Below are 26,375 nucleotides of genomic sequence, written 5' to 3'. Positions count from 1 at the left end.
AATCCAATTTATAATTGTTAAAATTCAAATTTTTAGGTATTTTAGACATTTTTGATGGTGCTGAATCCATTTCTACCATCAAAAACACGATTTAAACACGGTATCTACAAGATTTAAAAAAAAAAAATTGCCCAAATTCCTGTAGCTTTTGGCTTTCCAAGAAATTCCTCCGCCTCGTTAGACTACTCCTATCTAACGCTGATAATGCAATATGCTTTTACTCGACAAACTTTGTGGATCACAACTTCTGGTTGAGGAATCTTTCACTTGCTAAAATCTGAATGCAGTCTAGGGAGTTAGTTAATTAAACATATATATTAAATCAATAATGGTTTTTTTTATTTAATAATATAATATGGAATGAATAGAAGGAAAAGACAATGGGTAAATAATCAATTTACCTCTAAACTGTATTAGAACCTTGAAATATATAATTATTACTAATAATAATTATTTTATTGTTTTTCCATTTTAACATCAAATAAGAATAATGTAATATCTAATAAAGCAATAATTAACTTACCCCTGAAAGATATGAATTACATTAGCTCTATTAAATCCATATGCGTGTAGTGAAGGTGATCTGAGCTGGTGCCCCTTGCAACTATATATAATATTCTTATGTTCAAAATCTTACATTCTTGACTTGCTGTGGGACGAATTGGAGCGCCAGTGACTGGAGTCATTTCTCATTCCTTACTTTTTCAGAGCTGCGCATCGTTGCATCTTTATCAAACATGTCTTCAAAGAAATGTTGCTGCTGCGGTTTACTCTCATGCTTTCCATGCTTTTCTGATAAGAAATCCACCCTTTCTGCACAACCTGATTCATCTGAAATTGCCCCACCTCCTCGCACTGTGATTACCAACCCTTCTCCTGCAGCAACTCTTACTGTAGAATCTTCTCATCAATTATCTTCCTCTGCTCCTCCATCAGCGGCGGCTCCCTCTCAAGTCAATGCTTCTACAGTAATGCAGAATGACTCTCAACCTATTGCTCCATCAGATGCGGTGCCCTCCTCCTCTCGAGGTATTGTAACACCATCTGCCTTGATCCCCACGACTTCTCAAACCACTGCTTCTCCACCTACCCAGCCAGCATCCTCTTCGACCCCCTCCTCCTTGATCCCCGCGACTTCTCAAACCACTGCTTCTCCACCTACCCAGCCAGCATCCTCTTCGACCCCCTCCTCCTTGATCCCCGCGACTTCTCAAACCACTGCTTCTCCACCTACCCAGCCACCATCCTCTTCGACCCCCTCCTCCTCTGCCTTGATCCCCACGGCTTCCCAAACCACTGCTTCTCCACCTACCCAGCCACCATCCTCTTCGACCCCCTCCTCCTCCAGAGTTCTAAAGGAGTCGGATTATGCTGAGACTATAAAGGAAGCCGCTATGGAACTTGATAAAGAAAATGTTGATGTCGATTTCAGTGGCCTTATCAACTACATATCGCAGCTTTTCGATTTCATCGAGGTTCATCTCTATCTTGATTCTCTTTGTTTTCTATTTGAAACAGATGAAACTGAGAATATTTTCATTAAGGTAAATCTTTGTGTATATATTAACGAAAAAAATAAATAAAATTCTCAGTTTACGCACTCCCCTCTGTGATCCATAGATCTCTGTGATCTGGAAATCCCCTAGACATGATTCATAGATCTCTGTGATCTGGAAATACCCTCTGTGATTCATAGATCTCTGTGATCTGGAAATCTCCTAGACATGATTCTTTGTTCGGAAAAAGCAAATCATATTATGTAGATGGTTGGGTGACCATTCGAGGACACCCAGCTGATTTGCCTTGGGACCTTCCCACCATTTGGAATCTGTCTCCAAATAGGGGCTGCTATATCCGTAGGTAGAGAATTATAACCTAAAAGCCATACGGGAAGAAAGTGGCTGCATTTTTCAACATCTGCCTGTCAACAAACTATGATCTCAACAGTTTGACTGCATGCAAGTGCAAGTTTAGTGATAAATAACAGCAAGTGGATGGCCATTTGAAACATCTGCCATGTGTTCACACAAACGCTCGTGCATGAATCTCAAATATAATATTCGTTGAAGGATAGACCATTGAATTCTGTTTTAGCGATTTAGCGAAGAGAGGGTGAGGGTAAATTTGGCCCTTGTGATATGATATCATGTAATTCATACAACTGTGCTACAGTAAAAAAAAAAAGAAAGAATCTTGGGTATGTCAAAACTCTGGTAACCAAGAATCACTTATTCCTTCGCGGGTTGAGGTTATTCTAAGCATTGATCACTATTTTTTTATTTAACCAGGGTTGCTTACTGAAAAGGCATGTATTTAAGTTATTTTGGGTTGATCAAGTTTGTTTTGGGTCAATTTTAATTAATTTTTGTTAAATATGGTTAATTATAAGTAACGAATCTGTTTATTAACATAACAACATTTATTATTATTGAGATATTTTCTATTTCTTATACACTAATAGATTTATAAAAATTATATAAATATATTTATATCAACCACACATTAGGAAATATAATTACCTTAATGTTATATAATTAATACAACTACTATTAATCACCCTGGAATACTCTGGTAACCCTGAATCACCTAATCTTGAATTATATATATTTATATCAACCACACATTAGGAAATATAATTACCTTAATGTTATATAATTAATACAACTACTATTAATCACCCTGGAATACTCTGGTAACCCTGAATCACCTAATCTTGAATATGCTACAACTCTGGTAACCCTGAATCACTTAGTCCGTAACGCGTTGAGGTCATTCTAAGCATTGATCACTCTCCTTTCATTTCAAAGTAAGCAATGAAAGGGGGTTGCTTACTGAAATGACCTATACTCAAGGTTACCTTGGGGTTGATCAAACTTTCTTTGGACCAATCTAGTTCGCCGGGATTACTTCAACTCGGTAAGTGCTCTACATCTGCTCAGACGTTTGTTCGTTGTTTTTATATTTTTTATTCGGGAAAATGGAGAGTTGGGTCTCGAAGACCTTGAAAGAAAATTATTATTCTTATTTTGATTAACTTGGCTTGTCATGGAGTCCAGTGTTCCAATATATATAGTTATCTAAATTCAGTCAGTTTCATTATCTTCGTTAACAAGCAAATGTTAAACTCTGTGTTTTCTAATTGATTTGATCAGATGTCTTTAAATTCTTACTTGTTGCTGAAATATGATGCAACAAAGAAGAAAACACAGAGGGCATAATGATTAGCGTCTCCTTATAACAATACTGAACAGACTTAATGAAGGCGCAATAGACAAATATAACTACTGTTTGGTAGAGGGCACATGGATATTAAAGTTATGCATGTGCCACTTTCAAGATGATCCAACGTATTTTCTTGTTTGATTAAAATGTTTTTAAGATGAGCATAAATTCACATATGGTAAAGGCTAACAATTACCACAGGTGCAAGAGAGGCTTGTAAGGTTATTAAATTGAAAAAAAAATTACTTTGATTTTGAATAATAATAATCCTATTAAATTTAGTATTTTAGTATTATTTTCTTGTTTGCTTAAAATGTTTTTAAGATGAGCATAAATTCACACATGGTAAAGACTAACAATTACACCTTTTGGTGCAAGAGAGGCTTATAAACTTATTAAATTGAAAAAAAATACTTTGATTTTCAATAATAATAATTTTATTAAATTTAATATTTTAGTATTATTTTTTTGTTTGATAATTATATGGATGGTGAATCAGCAAACAGAAAAACACATAAAATATAGCTAAAAAAAATAATTTGAAAATTTGAAAATTTATATTTTATTTTATTTAAAAAAAAAAAAAAAAATATTTTAATTTTAATAAAAAAATAATTTTATTAAAAATTTTAATTTTGTTAATTCTATTTGGTTCATATTAAAATACTTTATAAATTATTAAAATAAAATTTTATTAAAAAATGAATTCCATGAATGGTCTATTTATTTAGATCAATTAAGTTTCCATGAAAAACCAGCAACTGAAACTTCGATATTTCAAGTCATTCTCCCTCAAAACAGTGAAGTCAAGTTTCTGGTAACTAGGTCTTGGACTATTATTTCAGCGACCAAAGTTCAAACCTTCGTGGGAATAGAGTTGTCGGACAAGTTTTATCAAGATGTTAGGAAGCATGAAAACAAATTAATTAATTAATTAAACTTAAGTAATAATTTGTTATTTTGTTTCTTGTCTCATCATGAGGTCTGTCATAGGTGAAATGACTCATTATGCCCCTATATATATATATATATATATATATCAAAATGGTTAAGTTTAGGGAGAGGATTATTTATTGTTTTGTAGAAAAAAGAATGATTTGTTGTGAAAAGTTAGGTTTAACTTGGATTTTTGGAATTTTTAGATTTTTAAGAGAGTTTAATTCCCTAAAAATGACTCCTGTCTTCAACCTCTCTCATGAAATTTGAATATCTAACCTAATAAGACTAATCCCTACAGAAACCAGTTAATCATAAATTCAAACTCCTATAAAATTTGAACACAAAACCTAATAAGACTAATCCCCACAAAACCTAATAAGACTAATCCCCACAGACACCCATTGATCATAAGTTTAAAATATAAAAATATACAAATTTGTTAGTTTATTTAACAAGATACTGTATTACATAACAGTTTGTGTTACATGTGCAAGTTGACAAAAGTTTTTAATTATATTCTAATGCTCAAGTCAGTTTTTCCTTAGTGAGATGATTTTATGAATTGATTTATTTTTATATATATATATTTTTTCTCTTCGAAAATGGGAGCCTAAGTAGAGGGCTAGCCGAATGTTGGTAAAAAAACGAACTGTTATGCAATGCTAAGTGGAGCTTGGACCCCTTAAAATGGCTTAATTCTCGAAAAGTAACTCCCATTCCGAATCCCTCCCATGAAATTTCAACCTTTGAGGTGATGAGACTGAACTCCAGAGAAACAACAAATTAAGCATGAATTCAAAAAATATAAATCTTAAAAATATGTAAGGAATGTAATGATTTGTTGATGTATCTACCAAGATACGGTATTAAATAGCGGTTTGTGTTACATGTTCACGTTGACAAAAGTTTTTGATTATATTCAAATGCTAAAGTCAGTGTTTCATCAGTCAGATAAATTCTATATGTTGAGAAAATACAACTTCAGGGAGGAAATCTTATGTTTCTTTGATTACAGAAATTAACTCGTCAAAATTGAACAGCCATAGAACCTGAGCTGAGAACAAGATTTAAGTACAAATGCAAGGGTGTGTAGAAAATTCTTGTTTTTCATATAACTGGCAAGGTCCAAGCCTTCAGTATCTGTATAGCCCGCCAAAATAACCAAGAAAATGCAGTCCAACAAAAGCCAGTGCTGATAACAGTGACCCTATGAATCTCACAGGTACAAATTAATCTCGCAAATCATTCTGGAAGACAAAATCAACGAGTAAAACTCTGGCAAGCCAGTGAGATGAATGTGAATAATGCAACTTAAAGAGGGGAAGATAATATGAAGCACATAGGAAATATATCTGTCGATCTGGAAGCTTATATATGAACAGTGTCCAAATTGCAGATAGAAATTGGTTGGATCAATAGGGAACAAAAATGGCAGAAACAATGGTTGAAAGGCAGATGGAATTGTTGGAAAATAATAATGAACACCTGCAACATTGGTTCGATCAATAGGGAACAAAAATGGCAGAAACAATGGTTGAAAGGCAGATGGAATTGTTGGAAAATAATAATGAAAATAATAATGAACACCTGCAACATTGGTTCGATCAATAGGGAACAAAAATGGCAGAAACAATGGTTGACAGGCAGATGGAATTGTTGGAAAATAATAATGAAATTAATAATAAACACCTGCAACATGATCACCAGGAGCAGTATGTGATCCCCCAACTTTTTGCTTCAATGATGATGCAAGGAAACAAGATCTGTGATCTCCCTGGACCTGGAGATGGGTGTTGCCATTCAAGTAGTCTTTCTCTTTTTTGAGCATTTTTGAGCCGCAAATAAATCTCCCGTTATTTTCAGCTACCAAAAGATGTATAAGTGGTCAAATATGAAACGCCAAACAGAACAGAGTGACCCTCTAAGATACCTTATAATAATAGAAAAATATGCATATCAGAAAGATTGGAAATTGGACTTCAGCCTACCAAAGTCATTTGTGCCTAAGTTTTTCATGATCCTAAGTCGTTTGACTATATGAAGAAACATTTTGCAAGTCATCTTTGCTCAGAGTCACAGTCTCCAATCACTGTTATCCAAAGGGGTGGCCATTAATCCACTTAGTCCACTTCTGTGTGCCCCAAGTTGAGGGCAGACTCTACCCATTCCTGAGCAGTTTATTGCTAGATAAAAGTTGGACAAGCATTAGAAATTGCTAGATAAATTTACAAGATTAATACCGAAATTGTTTCCCAAAAGATAGAAAGGACTGTGACCTTACTCTGTGATGGAAGAGTCATCGGGAGCTGTTGAGTGATCTATCAAATTGTGATCAAAGGTAGACAGTTGGCATGCTTCATCATAGCTCGAGTTGCAAAGGTCATCCATTCTAGAATGGTTTGTTGAGAATGACTCAAACTGTTTGGATGTAATCCAAGAAAAAGCTAAATGCTTAGCTTCATTCGAGTTACTCACAGGAGTTTCCTGCTGATTTTATTTTAGTGTTCTCAAAGCACTGCACTGAACTGGCCCTGGCTAGGCTACAATTACTTCTTGGTAGCTCTCTTCAAACCGTTCCACTGCATCCACCATGTTCCTAGAATCAGAGTACATGTTTTGGTTTCTCTGCTTAGAGCTGGGGCTTGAAAATCTCTTCTTGTCAACATTCTTGCCTGCTCCATTCCTCCTGCTAAAATCGCTGATTGCACTGTTAAGTTTGGGGGATTAGGTTGGGGGATTTCATGTTTGCTCTCAACATGATTGATACACAGCGTTAAATCCAGACCCAAGTTGAGATCGATGTCCCATGACTTCCATTTTTATCAGAGCATTCGCAAGATGATATCTCAGTAAACCTAACATAATCCTCATTTTCATTGATACACTGCCTAATCTTGGGTTGTGAAGTGGAGGAGTTTCTGGCCTATGTGCAGCTCAACTCCGATCCCCGAGACATATCCATGCAAGATTGGTTCTGGCTTAGACTGTTACTGTTACAGGGATATAAACTCAGTGGACCCTGCTTACACAGAATTGTAATGCCTGCAAAGTAGATAGAGTTAAATATTAATACTTTTAATATCTAGAATCAATATTTATTTAACATAAAATTTGTCAATGCAATGATAGCCTCGAGAGTAACGACGAAAATAATTCAATATCTACCTACAAAAATAATTCAAGTTCTGGAAAAAATCGACAGAATTCTGACGAGGCCCTCCTGTCAAAATCGTCACCTCGTCGTATTCATACTACATACATCAGCGAACAGCACAATGAACACATGAGAACTAAAAATACAATGATGGTACGGAATTGGCCAGACCAGTTTGCATGACATTGTTCAGACAAAGGAGCTTATAGTATCCTTTGTTTGCATTTATACACATCGTTTCTTTTGGGTTTTTCACTAATCATTAGAATTCTCTACTGACAACATAAATCATGAGGAATTTTCTAGGTTTTTTCTGGGTTTTCGCTAGCAAAGTCTTCTAATATACTGCGATTCCGAGATACATGCTTAGAGAGGAAGGAGAAATAGGAGGGAAAGTAAAGAAGGTTCAATGTCTGAATATATAGGTGTTATAGGTGTTTTCTAAATTATATCTTTTATGTGAATCGATCTAATGTTTACAATTCGGATTGGCCTGATTTCCCGCCTTACCCTCTAAGTCATGTATTTTTCATTGTGGACTCTCCTTACAGTATTTAGTTATCTAAAATCACAGGTAGATTGTCAAGCCAGGCAAGCACTTCAAAATGCAGTGCCAAATTTCTGTAGGCTTTTTTGCTATACTTATAGGCTTTATAGATACTTTTAATATATAGTTTTTTTAGACACATCTAATGTAAGTTAGCAATGCACTCAAGTGAAAAGTTTCCTAAGGTTTTATAAACCCACAATGTTGGCTTTAAGCAAAGTAATGAACATAAGAAATATTCAAAAAAAAACTTTTCGCTGAAGCTAATCCCATGCTGATAACTGAAAATTTGTAGAAGTTTTTTCATGAAAATCTTTATTACGGAGGGACAATATAATGATAAAACAAGTGTAATATGCAGCCCTTAGTACCTGCTTTTTATGTAAAAAGAAATTAGTACCTGCTTTTTATGTAAAAAGTAATTGATAACTAAGTTACATTAATTTAAATGGTTATAGAATTAAAAACCTCCAAAACCATCTACATATAAGTATGCTACATAGCAATCATAAACCCCAATTTAAGGTAGTCTTGGATTTAAAACTTTTCTTATAGTTAAATTGTTATACATTAATTGTACAAAATATGTTACAGGGTAATCGAAAATCTTAGTTTAAACTATCTACATATAAAGTATGTTACATAGTAATCATAAACCCTAGTTTAAGGTAAACTTGGAATTTATGACTTTCCTAATTAATATTGAATAAAATAAAGAATGTGAAGTTTTTGATATCACTCACCAAGACTTAGACTAATTTAAATTGTTATAGAGTTAAATACCTCCAAAACCATGTAAAAGTGGAAGCCTATTCACATTACCCTTGTATATATTATGAAATGTTTAGGTTAAATAATGTGAGGTTTGGACTAGCTAAAGTACTATAAAGGTGAGTCAAGTATGCAATTTGCAAGGATTTCATTTCATTGATACAACTTCCAAGCTAGAGTTAGACTTACAGGGTTGAGACAAGTATGCACTTCCTAAAGATTTCATTGGTATAATTTCTAATGAAGTATGAAGGGCATATATATATATATATATATATATATCTATATATATATATATATATATATATATATATATATAAGCTATTTAATTTATGCATGTAATTGACAACAATTTTATTCAATTTGAATTTGAATTGTTAAAGATTTTTAAACCATTTGATAAGAGTGAAAATTTACTCCAATTTCATTAACAAAAAACATTATTATTAAATACTAAATAATAAATAGATTTTAAGTAATTGAAATAGATTTACAAATAAATATATGTGATTTAAATATCTAAATTAACATTTATCTATTTGTTAACAAATGTCCTTCCCTCTTAAGTAAGTAATTTTGATAGAATCCACAAATATCATAATTTTGATGATATGATTTTGTTTTCTTTATAAAACAATCGTTAGAGTAATTTCAATAATCAAAATTTATAACAATCCATTAAAAAATTCCTACTAAATTTATAAATCAAACCAAAAAAAATCAATCTTATTCTAAAAGCAATTTCCACTTACTCTTCAAATCATCAAGTGATGATGTAACCCAAAGTTCATTCATTACTATTTATAAGATAAAGCTTGAGAAAATTAATATAAAAAACAACTATTTAATTTTAATTTTTCCTTGATCTCAAGTCAACCATAAAGTTGTGTGCTATAGCATAGCATATCATATGTGTAATTGTATAATATACAATATGACATCAATTTTATCTTTTAAAATATACATTAAATTTTTATTAAATATTTTTAATAAAAAATTATAAAAACACAAAATTAAATATAATAAATATTATATAGATTATATATTTACTAAAAATAATAAATATTGTACATATTATATATTTTGCATATGGAATTATACAACAATTGAATTTATTTTTAACAAAATAAATAAATAATATTCTATGTATCATTTTCTGCACTCAAGGATACACCAACGCATATCTTTTTGTAATTTGAAAACTCTCTTGATATGTAACCACTCAACCCTATTTTTAATGGAATAGTTGAAAATCGATTTACCTTTACTAAAATGCAAGTTGAAAATTGGTGAACCTTTATTTTAAAAACAGATATGTTTTTTAATCGAAATTGTTTAGTTCTACGTGGCACTTAGTACAGTTTAAATAAACTTTTAATCAGAGTTATTTTTAATCCCAGGTGGCACTTCCTTTAGCTTCAAGGAAAGTGAAAATCCCTTTAATATCCTTTAAAAATTCTCCAATTTTTACAAGCCAGCTGGATGAAATAATACGTTTAAGTACCACTCGATAACTATTTGTATAATTGTGCCCCAAGGGTTTTGAAAGATGGACATTCCACCTCACATGATCATAGTATCCAACGAAACTACCATGCCGCCATGTCATTATAGGTTTAGTAAAAAACCCACTAAACCCTTTCATGGGCGGAAAGCAAACTACAATGTGAATAGCAACGATAAGCCTCCCCACCATGTTCAGTTATAACAGCTTGCAAAATATGGGCTCCATAACAGTTGAGTTGAATTTCGTGTTCATCATCGTGTTGTGTTTGACGACGTAGCCGCTGCATTATATATATTATTAAAATTTAATATTAAATTCTTTAAAATTAGTCATGAAATAAATGAATCATCACATAATAGAAATTCAGAATTAAAAAGTTTTAAAATTAATTTTTAATTTAAAAATAGTCATGAAATAAATGAATCATCACATATCAGAAATTCAGAATTAAAAAATTAATTTTTAATTTAAAAAAAATGTTAAGAAATTGAATTTATAGTCGGGAAAAATAAATTAAAAATTCATAATTTCCTCAATATATGTGCAAATATACATGCAACTAATAAGTAAAAAAAAAATTTGTGAGTCCATAAAAAGCTCTACAACTTGTCTCTTAAGAATTGATTCATTTCAATCTAACAACGGGCCTCAGAAATCTGAACTCTTAAATTGTTTGAAAGCCAATACAAGTAGAAACAAACATTGTGGTAATGACAGGAAAATTCAGCCTCTCGTTGTTTTTGTGATTGATGATTTCTCTCTCCTAGTGAGTTGCCAATATGCTTTTATGAAACAAGCTAGTGTTGCTCAGATGTCTTCCCAAATTTCAAGGTGAATCTGCTTGAGTATATAATCCTGTGAATGTAGTTGGCCTGGTTTAAACAGTATATGCTTGTTGAATGGCATTGTTGTCTAATCCCTTTAACTGAACAACTGATTCCATGTGTCCCTTCAATGTATGCAGTTCTCTCAACCTGCACAAGTACTATTAGCATCAACATGTTTTTCCATCCCCTGACAAAATGGTCAAGTGAAGCAGAATTCAAAGATTCTAGATGAATAACTTGAGTATACTTTCTTGCATGAAGCAAATGGAAGGGATCACTCGTGTGCAGTCTTTTAAAACAATAGTTCTTTCCTAAATAATAAAACTTGTGCAAAAACAGAGAGAACACACATTTTGCTCATGTCATGGTATTTAGAACCTTAAAATCATTTTCAAAATGCAAAGATTCAAATCAATTTGGTTTTTTCTCATGAAATAGGATTAGGGCGATAACAGAAAGTCTAAAAGCATTATGCATTTCCATGATTTGTTACCTTGCAATTGTTGCACGTCTTTTTGCATTAGGAGCAAACAGACCATGTAAAGTTCTCTGAGCAAGTGCCCATTTGGCTTCTCTGTCCTCTCTCCCGTAATCCTTCTTTGTTGTGAAAGTTGTTTGCATGATGTCATTGTTACCAAAATGAGTCTTTGCAATAGAAGAATATATGCTCCAGGGAAACTTTTCTGACACAACAAAACATAAAACCTATGAAGAGTGGAGAATGCATGAAACTGCCCTTCCTCTCAAAGAGAAATTCCCAAGTTTGTCCACTAAGAGTGTAACGCATTGCAAACTTGATTATATCTAAATGAACATAGAATACCACACTGTAAATCCAGATCACTCCAACCCATCCCCAGTCGATGCCTTTTATGGAAGCAAATCCCCAGTGTGCATATAGTGCTATGAACATTGCAATTTGAAATGAAGATATTTAAACACAAAATTTGCAGAGAGAGATAATACTGGGCTTGAAAGAAGGAACCACGCAAAGGTAGTTACTAAAATAATATTTGATTTGAATCCTCAATGTTTAATGATGTTTTTTAAATGGACACTCATATTGTATCGATTTTAGGAGTTTTCATGACAGGAGTGGCCTTGATAATGGCGAGGCGACCAACGATCTTGTATTCAAAAGAGCAGTCATGCATATCAGTGTACTTGTGTTGAACGCAAAAAAAGGTCACCACAATGACTCTTAAACCCGGTCAACCCCACTTGCCTATTGCACACAAAACACTTCTCGCTCTTCCGCGGTTGTTCCTCCTCATCCTTCTCATGTTTCTCCACCTTTTGTTCTGTCGAGCTGGATGGGGCAGTGCCAATGACCATCTCCACTACTGCTACTACTTCCACCATCGGGGCGTTGCTACTTGAGGGCACCGACGACGTGGGAAGCAGAATCAATGGGTGCTTCGCATTCAACTGCCCAAGTATCGGTTGCTGGGGTTTCAAGTGAGAAGAAAAAGAAGGTTGTTTGGCGTTAAGCTCTTTGTAGCACTTGGAGCACAAGTTCATGGTGGTCGCGCTCCTGAAGACGCTGCTGGAAAGGAAGAGGAGACAAAGCATAAATTCACACACAAAACACACAAGTTGCGGCTCTTCTATTGATCACACAAAACTTGATTAATACAATGAACCCGGTGAAGGGTATTTAAACCTTTTCGACTAGCGAATCGCCTAAAATATCTTAACATCCACACACACTTAACTGAGTTAACTCACTCTAAATATGGACTGCACTTAACTCTTCATCCATCACTTGACTTGACTCAACCCTCAACACTCAGTTAACTGATTCTCTAATTTTAGACAACTCCTCATGCGAGAGTAATTACAATTTCTAACACTCCCCCTTAATTATGACCGTATGACTCAATATAACTCAAACATGACTCAACATGACTCAACTATGCCTACTAGGCTTACAATAGAAATTGACTCAATTATCACTCAAACATGTCTATTGATCTATGTTTCAGCTAGGCTTACAATGACTCAAGACTTTCACAATTTTGCATTTTCTTTTTCTCTTCTTCCAAATTTTATATCCTTGAAATTGTTTCAATCTCTGTTGTGGGTTATTGTTGTAGGATCCATATTTCTTTATTTGTTGCTATTGCAATTTTTCTTTGACTTTTCTTGAATTTGTGCTGAAACACAATCTGATCTTGCCTACTACACCTCCTTCTTCAAATATTCGTTCAACCATGGACTGTTGGCACAACATTGCATCTTCAAACTGTCTTATTTTTTCTACTTCTTGCGCTTCATATTCCTGACTTTCTTTCTGCCATATTTCTTGATAGCAAAATCGTATCTCTACTTGAATCCATTGTTGAAAAATGGTTTCAATGCATTCATCTTTGCCTTTCATATCATTCTTTTCACTTTCATCATCAGGTACTGCTGTTTTTTTTGTAATCTGCACACTTAAGATCAATATTCACCATTTCATTCAATTCTTTTATTCAGTTTCTATTTTAAGACTCACATCAATTTGTTCTATTGGTTTCTGAATCCATTCTTCAATGAGCTTCAAATCTACATCAAATTTATTAACAACTTTGTTTTCAACTTTTTCACCTATGTTATTTTGAACACCTGCACATTCAAAAACAATGTTAAAAACATCTTTATTATGTTCTTCAGTGAGAGCTTCCTGCTCTACCTCTTCGTTCTCTGCCTTCTTTTTAACTTCATTGAAACTATCTTCCACTATTATGTGATCAGTGGATATTCTCATCAAAAGATCTTCAATCACTTTATCATGTTCTTGAACATCAGCTACTGCTATATGACATACTGCTTCATGAGCAGTTCCAACTGCTTCATATCTTGCTACTACAGTGGCAACTTCAACTTTCAATGCTTCATCAAACATGGCGCTTCCCATATGTTGTGGCCACCAACAACCTCCCTCTTTATTTAGTATTAGCAATAACACTAGGTAAGAGGGGACCCTTAGTAAAAATTTCAAAAAATAAATTAAGGCTCATGTATTTTACTCCTTAAGAAACATCGCATCGCGCAAAGAATGATAGGACATTTCCTTATGAGTAAAAATAATAAACTGCGAGATTGCGACGCGAACTCCATCACATCGCATGCATTAATAAACACTCACATTGGAAAACCTTAAGAAATCGCCGATATGCGATATCGCATATCGCAAAATTGCAGGAAAGACACATAACGATTGTAACGATACCGCGACCCACGATGCTGCGATCCGCGATCTTGCGATAGCGCGATGAATCAACCTTGCGATAGCATAACACGATGAAATTGCGATAATGCGATACAGCGAAATGCGATAATGCGATACAGCGAAATGCGATAATGCGATGCAGATCGCAGAAACATTCCATCGCAAATTTCCCTGGCTCAATATTCAAGAAAAGTCTTCCATAAACCAAGAACTGGGTACGCGCTTTAATGATAATGAATGAATTATACGCCAGTTGTTAATAAAATATGGTTTTGTGTGGTTTTAAGAGCCAATTTACGTCAGGTGGCATGTTTTCGCATATCTGTAGCATTTAAGGCTTTCCTGTCGATTTTTATTATCATTACTCTCTCCTCACTTGTGAACTGCAGGAACGAAAAATGAAAGAGACACAAAGCAATGTGCAGGAAGCTGTGAGGAAAAAGGGTAAAACTACAATGTTCAAAGACAGAGAAAAGACGCCCGCATGCAACACAGCCGCAGATTCACAGAACGCAGCTGAGCCATCCATTACAGATCTTTCATTTACATCCATGGTTGAATGAGTATTGAACGATGCTGACAGTTTAACGCTCAAGGTCAAGATTTCACGAAAGCAGTGTTTTTACAAATTTTGAAAGCTTTATACACGGTGAAGAAAAGGCGCTAAAGGCGAAAAACGCATCAGAGGAGCCCGGATCAAAGAACGGAGGCAGTTTCCCTAGCGCTAATCGCGCATTGCTAAGAAAATTGTTCAAGAAGCAAACCCTCTAACTGCTTAGTCACTTGTGAGCCCGAAAAAGGCAAGAAAGCAATGGTAAAGAACAAACTGGAAATAGAAAGCTAAAGAAAGGCAGAAGCGATTCAAAGGTTAACCAAGTTGAACTTGGATTATTACTGGGCCTATGCAGTAAAACCACATGGTCAGAAGATGAATATCGAGTATATCATCGATTTTGCTGGAAAGATGGTGCCAGCTCTTACCATTTTTGTTTGCTTAGCTCAACCAAAAGCGGAAGACAGTCAGCCGACTCTGCTCAGGCAAATACTGAATGCTTTCAACATTAAGGAGCAAATGCAGAAATAGTTAGATATTAGATTTAATTTTTAAAAATAGTTTTGCTTAGAAAAAGGGCGGTCATTTAAACCGTATTCTGAATCTGTGTAAAAAAGTTATTTAGTTAGTAGTATTTAAACTCCTCTCATGCATTTAGAGAAGGGTCCAGAAATTTATCAAAAACTTGTCTTCAAAACATGCACTTTTGCACCTTCAGAGGAGGTTTTGGTGAATGAATGGATCAAGATTTGTTGATGTTTGCATTTGATATCTGCTACTGATGTTGCACTTCTGTACTCTTAGTGGATGTTAGAGTAAGGAGAGATAAATCATTGTCGCTTGAAGCTTATGAGTAGGACTAGTCATAAATGGTACTTTTATCTCTTGACCATTTCTGCTTATATGTTAAAGTGATATATAGTTTTTAGTTGTTTATGTATTATTGCATGAATGTTTGAGTTATCATTTGGCACTTTTGTACGGTGATAACTATTTATTTATGCTTGATGTATGAATAGCTCATTATGCGATATGTTTTTCACAACTGTTTCGTCTAACTTTTTATGCGAAGTGGTTCATCTTTATTGATTTCCTTTCTTATAATCGCTGAATGATCTATATTACCAGTTGTTATTTGAAATCTCTTTAGATCGCATAATAGAAGAATTACATCTTGGGTTAGTATAGACTTAGATGTTACTGCTTATTAGATTACAATAGCATAGAATTAGATTAAAAAAATAGAATTAGAATATCTTAGATAGGAACTATTGGATCAGCAACATCGAATTTTACACACACACACTCATAGATTGGGAAACTGGTCCCATTATCCCTAGTCAGACTCGCTATACCAAACGGATAAGGAGCTGCCAACCAAGGTCCGGACCGGGCGGGTATCCCCCTTGTTGTCGACCCGATTTTCGGGACTTCAACATATTTGGTGCTAGAAGGAGGGCCTGAACTATGAACGGCAAGTAAATCTAAATCTAAATACCATTCTGAGAGTAAATCACCCTCACCATCTCCCCCGACTTCTCCATTACATTTAAATCCAGAGTTAGAAGTTGCTCGAGTATCAACAGCTGCTACACACCCTGACATTTCAGAACAATCTACAGTTGAATTTTCTAAAGTTGAATCTCTGATTCACAAACTTCAGCGATTTTCCATTTCTCCTCAAAGGTCTGATAAATCTCAAGGTAGCGAGACTCTTTCGTCAACATCGTCCATCTCAAATTCTTCACCGCGAAGTCAACCATCCACTCCACCACTCCAGATCATCGTCCATCCGTCCACTGGAACCCCCACAACTCTTCCTCAATCATCTACAATCGTAGTATCCTCATCCTCCCAGCCACATGGATCATCTTCTGCACTTTCCTCTGTTAGCAGTTCAACAATGGCCCAGTCTCCATGGAATAACCCTGGGGCAGTCTTAATGCCTGCACCCTTGAGTCAAATACCGGCCCATCTTGAGAAATGGCTGCCTAAATTTAATCCCGAGGCAGGCATGCTAGCAGAAGAGCACATAAACAACTTCATGCTTTCCATTAATCTCAATGGGGTTACTAATGAAGATGTTGTTGTTCGGCTTTTTCCTTATACTCTGCAAGGAACAACCGGATCATGGTATTTTTCATTACCCTCCGGATCCATCACAAGTTGGGACATCTTCCAGGAGCAATTCCTAACCAAGTTCGGTGATGACAGGTCTACGGAAACGTTAATCAACGACCTATCCAACCTTAGAGCTGAAATTAGAGAGCCTATCAAGGACTTCAATTTACATTTCAACAAAATTCCTACTGCTTCCCAGCCCAACGAAGAAGTACGATGTGAATGGTATATCACTGCTCTACCATCGAACATAGCAATCTTCGTGGACAGGGCCAATAAAACAACTTTAGCTGATAACATGAAAGAAGCAATAGCAGTAGAGAAACGAATAACAACCCTGGAAAAGAAATCCGCGATAGAGGAACGTAAATCCAAAAAAGTCACCTTCAAGGAAGACTCCAAGAAGAAACAAGCAAAAGATCCATTCGATTTGGAAGGATTGCAGAAAGTTCTAAAGACCATGTCCAATGAAATGGTCGACATCAAAAAGCAAGTAGCAGAAACTTCTTCAAAAAAGCCCCACAGAACTTTTAAAAGAGGTCCTTCAACGGGTTCAAAGCCACCCAATGCCATTTCAAATGCTAAATCCGAGGAAGAGGAAGAGGAAATTGCCACTGAAGGGCAGACTGATGACGAAGAAGTTGTGGAATTACAAGGAATGTGGGATTTCATCCTCCCACAAGAAGAAGATCAAGAAGTATTCCCAGTTAGCACACAAAGCAAAAATAAGCTTGATCCTCCCCAAACTATTCCTAAGCCAAAGAGTGCAAGCTCTGCAATAAAGGATAAAGTCGTAACAAAGAAAATGACATCTAAAGCGACTCAAACCAGCCCAGTCCAAACAGATGAAACAACTCCATCTAAAACACTTATCGTGTCGGATGAAATGGAGTACAATATTATAGATGACATGAAAAATATTAGGGGTAACATCACCCTTTACGAACTGAGCAAGTTAAAGCATCAACAGAAGATAATGATGAAAGAATTACATGCCGTGCCAGTTGCACCTTTGCTTGTCACTGTACTTTCTCAAGCTTCCCATAACATGGGAAGACTTCCAACTAATGCGATCAATAAGATTGATCCAAATGACATCGCTCTAATTGGAGGAAGATCAAGATCTCACACTCCTCCGTTTCTCCTTACTTATGAAATCTTCAATAAAAATGTGCACAATTGTTTGGTAGATTATGGTGCTTCATCGAATATTTTACCCAAATCCATATGTGCCAAGTTAAACGTTCAACCACAGAAATCCGCTGTGCGCATAGTTCATCTAGATCGATCTCAAGTCGAAGTGATCGGCGAACTAAATCAAGTAACCATTAGGTTTTCATCCAACCCAAAGGTATGTCAAGTTATTGACATTTTAGTTGCTGACATTCCCAAATTCTATGGCTTAATTCTTAGCAGGGATTGGTCAGAAAAACTCCATGGATACTTCGCAATCGACTGGTTGCACATGTGGCTGCCCTATAACGGTAAACCGAATCAAATAAAAGTTGAACGAGAGCTACACCAGAAGTACATAATAACGGAGCTAGAAGGGGAGAATGAACCAGTAGCGTATAACAACAACATTATTGGAAATTACTCGGGTAGATTCTTTCCTCAGCAATTTCAATGCTCATGCGTCACCTTATTTAGAACACTCTGTTTTGTCCCAAGTCGAAATTTTTTCTCGAACTGATAGTTCGAAATGTATTAATTTTTTAGATAAACCTGTAAATAAATCTTTGTTTTGGAAATTATTTTTGGATGGTTCTAGATCTAACGAAGGAGCAGGAGCAGGATGCGTTTTGATTAGTCCAGAAGGAGATAAAATCATGCTCACATGCAGACTCGAATTCGATTGCACCAACAATACAGCAGAATATGAAGCTTTGGTCCAAGGCTTGTACAAAGCAATCGGGTTAGACGTCAAGTATCTTCAAGTCTTTGGAGACTCTGAGATTGTGGTTAAACAGGTACGTAACACTATACATTGCTTATCAGGTCATTTAAAACATTATCAATCCTTAGTTCAAGATTTGACTGAGCATTTCATAGCGTTTAATATTTCTTCAATCCCCAGACTCCAAAACGCAAGTGCAGACCTTTTGGATAACGTAGCTTCTAAACTTATTCCTTTAGAAGATTTTAGTCCAGATAGATTTTCAATAGAATTAATCTTTGGACCATCCATTCCTGATAACATCACAAATTGGAGAGTATTCAATGACGATCCTGATATTGTGAATTTCCTCACATTTAAAGGATCCTACTCCAATCAAATAATTGATGAAGATCAACACGATCAACAATTACAACAAGATAGCACTAACAATGTTATACCTAAGTCGGTGGTCAAGTTAGAAGACTTGTACGATTTGAAAGATCGGTTTAAGAGGTCTACCAATTCAAAACTCCAAAGTTCAACCTTGAACTACGAATTAGTAAACCTAGGAACCGATGCTAAACCACAAAACATTAATCTAGGTCTCGGCCTAGCCCCTGAAGAAAAACTAGCGTATATTCGTCTTTTGAGACAATATAAAAATGTTTTTTCCTAGAATTATGATGAGCTCAAAACATACGACACCTCTATCATCCAACATACTATTCCCATGATCGATAATGAAAAACCTATTCAACAAAAACTAAGAAAGATCCACCCCAATTTAGAAAATCAGATAAAAACTGAGCTCAATAAGTTATTGAAAGCCAGAATAATCTTTCCCGTCATACATTCTAAATGGGTCTCCAATATGGTACCTGTTAGAAAGAAAAACGGAGATATTAGGATCTGCATTGACTTTCGAAATCTTAACAAAGCCTGTCAAAAGGATAATTTTCCTTTACCACCTATGGAACAGATACTGCAGGTAGTGGCGGGCTCAGAGTTAATGTCTTTCTTGGATGGATTTTTAGGATATAATCAAGTGTTGGTACATCCTGATGATCAATTGAAAACCACATTCAGAACTAAATGGGGCACATATGCATATCGAAAAATGCCATTTGGTTTGATTAATGTTGGTGCCACATTTCAGAGAGCCATGGACATCGCATTCAAAGGTTTAGTCAATAAATCTGTAGTAATTTATTTGGATGATATAACAGTGTATTTGAAGAAACGAAGCAACCATCTTAAAGACTTGAAACAAATCTTTCAACGATGTTTAAGGTATGGAATTTCACTTAACCCAAAGAAATATTTTTTCGCACTAAGTGAAGGGAAACTTCTAGGATTCATAGTGTCAAAATCTGGTATTCACATTGATTCCGATAGAATCAAAGAAATTTATGAAATATCCTTATCTCATAACAAAAAAGCCATGCAATCTTTCCTTGGTCAGATCAACTTTGTAAAGAGATTCGTTCCAGATTTTTCACGAATCGTCTCTCCTTTGCAAACCATGATTAAAAAGAACTCTAATTTTAAATGGGGCCAAGATGAACATGAAGCATTCAACCTGATCAAACAAGCTATTATTAATGTTCCATCTTTAGCAACTCCGAATTTTTTAGAGCCTTTTATTTTATACACATTTGCCTCAGATAAGTCATATGCTGTGATTCTCACTCAAGAAAATCAAGAAAAAGCGGAAGCTCCAATTGCGTTTTTCAGTTCAAATTTACAGGGTGCTGAATTAAATTATTCAGACGTGGAGAAACAGGCTTATGCCGTTTTCAAAGCAGTCAAATACTTCAGATCTTTCTTACTTAAAACCCATACTAAAATCATAGTATCGTTTCCAGCGGTAAGGAATCTTCTAGTACAGAAGGATGTGGGTGAGAAAAGGGCCAATTGGGTCACTGCCTTACAAGAATATGACATTGAGATTAAACCAGCAAACATTGTAAGAGGTCAAGGCTTCTGCAAAATGCTAGCTAGAGCATCACAAATTTCTGAAATTCCATCTGAAGAGGTACAAATGTGCGAGGTAAGCGTAAACGATGCATAGTCATTATACGCTGATATCATTTATTATCTTAAGAACGGGTATGCTCCCTCACACCTCGATCATACTAAGAAAAGAGCTCTTAGGTTGAAAGCCAAACAATATCAGCTCATAAATGATATTCTTTTTAGAAAAAATTATGATTCTGTTCTTCTTAGGTGTCTTGAGAAATCTGAAGCTGAAATTTTTTTGCAGGAACTCCACGATGGGCCGGCAGGCGGACACTATGTTGGAGATGCTACTGCACATAAAATCTTGCGCGCAGGATATTACTGGCCCACATTATTTAAAGACTCGCACAGTTACGTGAGGAGATGTCAAGTCTGCCAAACTACTGCTGGAAGACAAAAGAAGCCATCCTTGCCACTACAGCTGGTAAACATCGAGCAACCTTTCAGTCAGTGGGGATTGGACATAATAAGTGAGATCGTTCTTCACTTTTCTAAGAAGCATAGATACATCCTCACAACAACAAATTATTTTACTAAGTGGGTAGAAGCAGTTCCACTCAAGACGGCTAATTCTGAAAATATCATTGAGTTCATAGATCAATTTATAATCACCAGGTTTCGATTGCCATCCGCTTTAATGTTTGATAATGCATCATAATTTTCTGGAAATGCAATGACTGAATTTGCACTTAAAAGAGGATTCAAACTTAAATATTCGGCCAATTACTACCCACAAGACAATGGGTTAGCTGAGTCAACAAATAAAAACCTAATCAGGATTATTAAAAGAAGAGTTGACCAAAATCATAAGAATTGGCACAAGGCTTTAATATATGCTTTATGGGCAGACCGAATAACGCAAAAAGCTTCTATCGGCACTTGTCCCTTTAATTTAGTTTATGGGAAAGAAGTGGTTCTTCTGACTCACTTAGCAATTCCCTCTTTGTCTTTAGTTCAATACATTGATGAAGTACCCACTTCCTCCTTACAGCTGAGACAAATGGAAATAATTAAATTAGAAGAACAACAAGAACAGGCTAGGAAAACGCATGCGCATCATCAAGCACTAGTAAAATCCTCTTTTGATTCAAACATAATAACCAGACAAGATTTTGAGATGGGAGATTTATTTTTAAAGTGGGACAAGGCTCATGAAGAGAAAGGCAAACATACAAAATTTCAAAGAATGTGGCTTGGTCTTTTTCAAATTGTAGAAGTCGTAGGTCCATCAACGTTTGTGTTACAGGATTTAGTAGGTAAGAGGGATCCTTTGCTTGTTAATGGACAAATTCTCAAGAAATATTTTCCATAAAAGATTATTCTTCTATTTTTGTAGAGTAGTTGTTTTTCTTTTTTTTTTACAATAAAATCAGTTGTGAATGGTTACATTAGGCATTTACAAAAAAGACACCAATTCTCTTTCAGATTTTGAACTTTTCGCTTGTATAAATAGCAAATCTTTTGGAAAACTGATCTTTATTATTGATAGATACAGTTAAAGACTCTAGCCTAGATATAATACTAGTTTCAACTTCAAAAAGTTTGATGAAAACAACCTTTAGTGAAGAAATTGTTTTATCTCAGTACAATGAAAGGTATCAATAACAAAATAAAGATTCTCTGTAGAACAACAATTTCTAAAAACTCTATTATTGTCGTCCAGAGCTATCTTAGGGAAACAATGACTTCCTCCCTGCTAAGGAAATCACAACTTTCAGAGGAACAACCCAAGGATACACTTTATCTTGAAGAATAAGAGGTCTCATCACAAGCCGGCTTATCATAATCACAGATATATAACTCACTGACTTTGCCACTACTGTACACCACAACAGGGCAATGACTCAAGATTGTTGCAATCAAAAGACAAGGGGTTTCATCACGAGCCAGCGTGTTCAGCAAAGTTATAAATCAAGTGAATGACTGTGTCATAATTTGGCTACCAAACCAAGACATTGTTCTTTAAGAATAAAAAGAAAATCAAAGTAATAAGTGTGGATATGGATTTTTCTTTGAAAGTTGTAGGCTGCCTTAAGAAGGATACAGGATCATTGCTGGGAAACAAGTAACCCTGTCGAGGCTATAAACGCCTGCTGGCAGTAGAAGCTCTACCTACGACAAATGAGCATATTTAAAACTGATTTACAGAGAAGATTTTGTTTTATCTTTACAAGACCAAGTAATGGCTGATGTAAATACAAGGACTAGCCAGAGGAAGCAAATAATCAAAGTGGAAAATGGTTGAAACCAAATATCATTGACAGTTTAGAGCATAATGTACTTTATCTTTCCATAATAAAGTTTAATTTTCTGAAAATTTTTCTGTTTTGGAAGTTTAGAAAATTCAATAGAAAAAACAGAGATAACTGGTTCTTCCAAGTGAATCGCCAATTGTTGTGGCCACCAACAACCCCCCTCTTTATTTAGTATTAGCAATAACACTAGGTAAGAGGGGACCCTTCGTAAAAAATTCAAAAAATCAGTTAAGGCTCATGTATTTTACTCCTTAAGAAACACTGCATCGCGATAAAGAATGATAGGACATTTCCTTATGAGTAAAAATGATAAACTGCGAGATTGCGACGCGAACTCCATCGCATCGCATGCATTAATAAACACTCACATTGGAAAACCTTAAGAAATCGCCGATATGCGATATCGCATATTGCATATTGCAAAATTGCAGGAAAGACACATAACGATTGTAATGATACCGCGACCCGCGATGCTGCGATCCGCGATCTTGCGATAGCGCGATGAATCAACCTTATGATAGCATAACATGATGAAATTGCGATAATTCGATACAGTGAAATGCGATAATGCGATATAGCGAAATGCGATACTGCGATGCAGATCGCAGAAACATTCCATCGCAAATTTCCCTGGCTCAATATTCAAGAAAAGTCTTCCATAAACCAAGAACTAGGTACGCGCTTTAATGATAATGAATGAATTATACGCCAGTTGTTAATAAAATATGGTTTTGTGTGGTTTTAAGAGCTAGTTTACATCAGGTGGCATGTTTTCGCATATCTGTAGCATTCAAAGCTTTCCTGTCGATTTTTATTATCATTACTCTCTCCTCACTTTTGAACTGCAGGAACGAAAAACGAAAGATACACAAAGCAATGTGCAGGAAGCTATGAGGAAAAAGGGTAAAACTCCAATGTTCAAAGACAAAGAAAAGACGTCCGCATGCAACAGAGCCGCAGATTCACAGAACGTTGCAGAGCCATCCATTACAGATCTTTCATTTACATCCATTGTTGAATGAGTATTGAACGATGCTGATATCAACAGACAGTTTAACGCTCAAGGTCAAGAGCTCACGAAAGTAGTATTTTTACAAATTTTGAAAGCTTTATACATGGTGAAGAAAAGGCGCTAAAGGCGAAAAACGCATCAGAGGAGTCCAGATCAAAGAACGGAGGCAGTTTCCCTAGCCCTAATCACGCATTGCTGAGAAAATTGTTCAAGAAGCAGACCCTCTAACTGCTCAGTCACTTGTGAGCTCGAAAAAGGCAAGAAAGCAATGGTAAAGAACAAACTAGAAATAGAAAGCTAAAGAAAGGCAGAAGCGATTCAAAGGTTAACCAAGTTGAACTTGGATTATTACTGGGCCTACGCAGTAAAACCACATGGTCAGAAGATGACTCTCGAGTATATCATCGATTTTGCTGGAAAGATGGTGCCAGCTCTTACCATTTTTGTTTGCTTAGCTCAACCAAAAGTGGAAGACAGTGAGCTGACTCTGCCCAGGCAAATATTGAATGCTTGCAACATTAAGGAGCAAATGCAGAAATAGTTAGATATTAGATTTAAGTTTTAGAAATAGTTTTGCTTAGAAAAAGGGAGGTCATTTAAACCGTATCCTGAATCTGTGTAATTAAGTTATTTAGTTAGTAGTATTTAAACCCTTCTCATGCATTTAGAGAAGGGTCCAGAAATTTATCAAAAACTTGTCCTCAGAACATGCACTTTTGCACCCTCAAAGGAGGTTTTGGTGAATGAATAGATCAAGATTTGTTGATGTTTGCATTTGATATCTGCTACTGATGTTGCACTTCTGTACTCTTAGTGGATGTTAGAGCAAGGAGAGATAAATCATTGTCGCTTGAAGCTTATGAGTAGGACTAGTCATAAATGGTACTTTTATCTTTTGACCATTTCTTCTTATATGTTAAAGTGATATATAGTTTTTAGTTGTTTATGTATTATTGCATGAATGCCTGAGTTATCATTTGGCACTTTTGTACGGTGATAACTATTTATTTATGCTTGATGTATGAATATCTCATTATGCGATATGTTTTTCACAATTGTTTCGTCTAACTTTTTATGCGAAGTGGTTCATCTTTATTGATTTCATTTCTTATAATCGCTGAATGATCTATATTACCAGTTGTTATTTGAAATCTCTTTAGATCGCATAATAGAAGAATTACTTTCCGGGTTAGTATAGACTTAGATGTTACTGCTTATTAGATTACAATAGCATAGAATTAGATTAAAAAAATAGAATTAGAATATCTTAAATAGGAACTATTAGATCAGCAACATGGAATTCTACACACACACACTCATAGATTGGGAAACTGGTCCCATTATCCCCAGTCGGACCCGCTATACCAAATGGATAAGGAGCTGCCAACCAAGGTCCGGACCGGGCGGGTATCCCCCTTGTTGTTGACTCGATTTTTGGGGCTTCAACACCATATTGCCACAATCAATCCTTATTTCAAAAAAAACACCACACATATCATCAACATAATGTTCATCCACACTATGGTGGGATGCATGTGCTCATTGTCAATTTCAACTTCACCAAATCCATCAGCTACGGCTGGATTCACATGTGTCTCATCACAATGGGATTCACCATCATCTGTATCATCCACATTATAGTGGCGTCCTTGAGCATTTATTTTCTCTTGCTCTATTTCATACATAGAGGCTTCAACTTCTCTCTCTGCAATATTTGTTGAATCTTCTTCATCCATATGCATGCTTGCATAATGGGTTTCAATTTTATGGTCTTGACAACCATCATCCACTTTTGAGTGGGGTTTTCCAAGTTATGTTTCCCTCTCAGAGTCTTGCTCATATACTCTCAAATCCGCGACTGACTTCATTGCTTGTGACATAACCTGATGTTGCATGTCACTCCCCCTTGCGCCAAATTCTTCTTTGTCTTTTGCTAGACTTCTCAGTTCCTCTGTTGCGGCTTGAACCTTTCTAAATATGGAAACAATCTTTATCTTTTCTTTTCGTTTCCTTTTCTTAGTCTCATTCAATCACGCTTTGCGACCCATGATTGTGGTCTTTCCTTTGTTTTATAGTTTCTTTCCTGACTGCATGAGGCTATCTTCCATATCGCCCCCGAAAGAAAATATGATTTTCAATATGTGCCCCCGTAAGGCACAATTTTCACCCAAAACACTGTCATGCTTGTAAAAAAACCAAATAATTTTATAGACTAATGGACTTTACGAAGCCCTAAACTCTTTTTCAATAAAATCCTTTTCTTTCTTAATTCTCTTTCAATTAAAGAAGCACTTTAAAAATCTTCCCAAAAAAATTCTATCTCTAGAAACCTCATGAAAAAACTTTATAAATCCT

General features: G+C 35.4%; 1 protein-coding gene and 1 pseudogene across 1 annotated transcript in view; one reads left to right on the top strand and one right to left on the bottom strand.

Annotated features, from left to right (window-relative positions):
• The first annotated feature begins 639 nt into the window (after positions 1-639).
• Positions 640-26,375, top strand: part of LOC149210468 (uncharacterized) — a 70,089-nt gene continuing 44,353 nt past the window's right edge. Inside the window, exon 1 of the mRNA XM_089396726.1 lies at positions 640-1,475. Coding sequence (XP_089252852.1) covers positions 738-1,475 — 738 coding nt within the window. The 5' untranslated portion in view covers positions 640-737. The remainder of the gene's footprint in view (positions 1,476-26,375) is intronic.
• Positions 6,439-12,488, bottom strand: LOC149210471 (uncharacterized; annotated as a pseudogene).

Source organism: Pinus tabuliformis, chromosome 1_2 (assembly GCF_031772625.1).
Source record: "Pinus tabuliformis cultivar Carrire ecotype Pingquan chromosome 1_2, CPIR1, whole genome shotgun sequence".
NCBI classification, from domain to species: domain Eukaryota; kingdom Viridiplantae; phylum Streptophyta; class Pinopsida; order Pinales; family Pinaceae; genus Pinus; species Pinus tabuliformis.
Note: the sequence above shows the minus strand (reverse complement) of the source record. Positions and strands in the feature narration are given on the sequence as shown.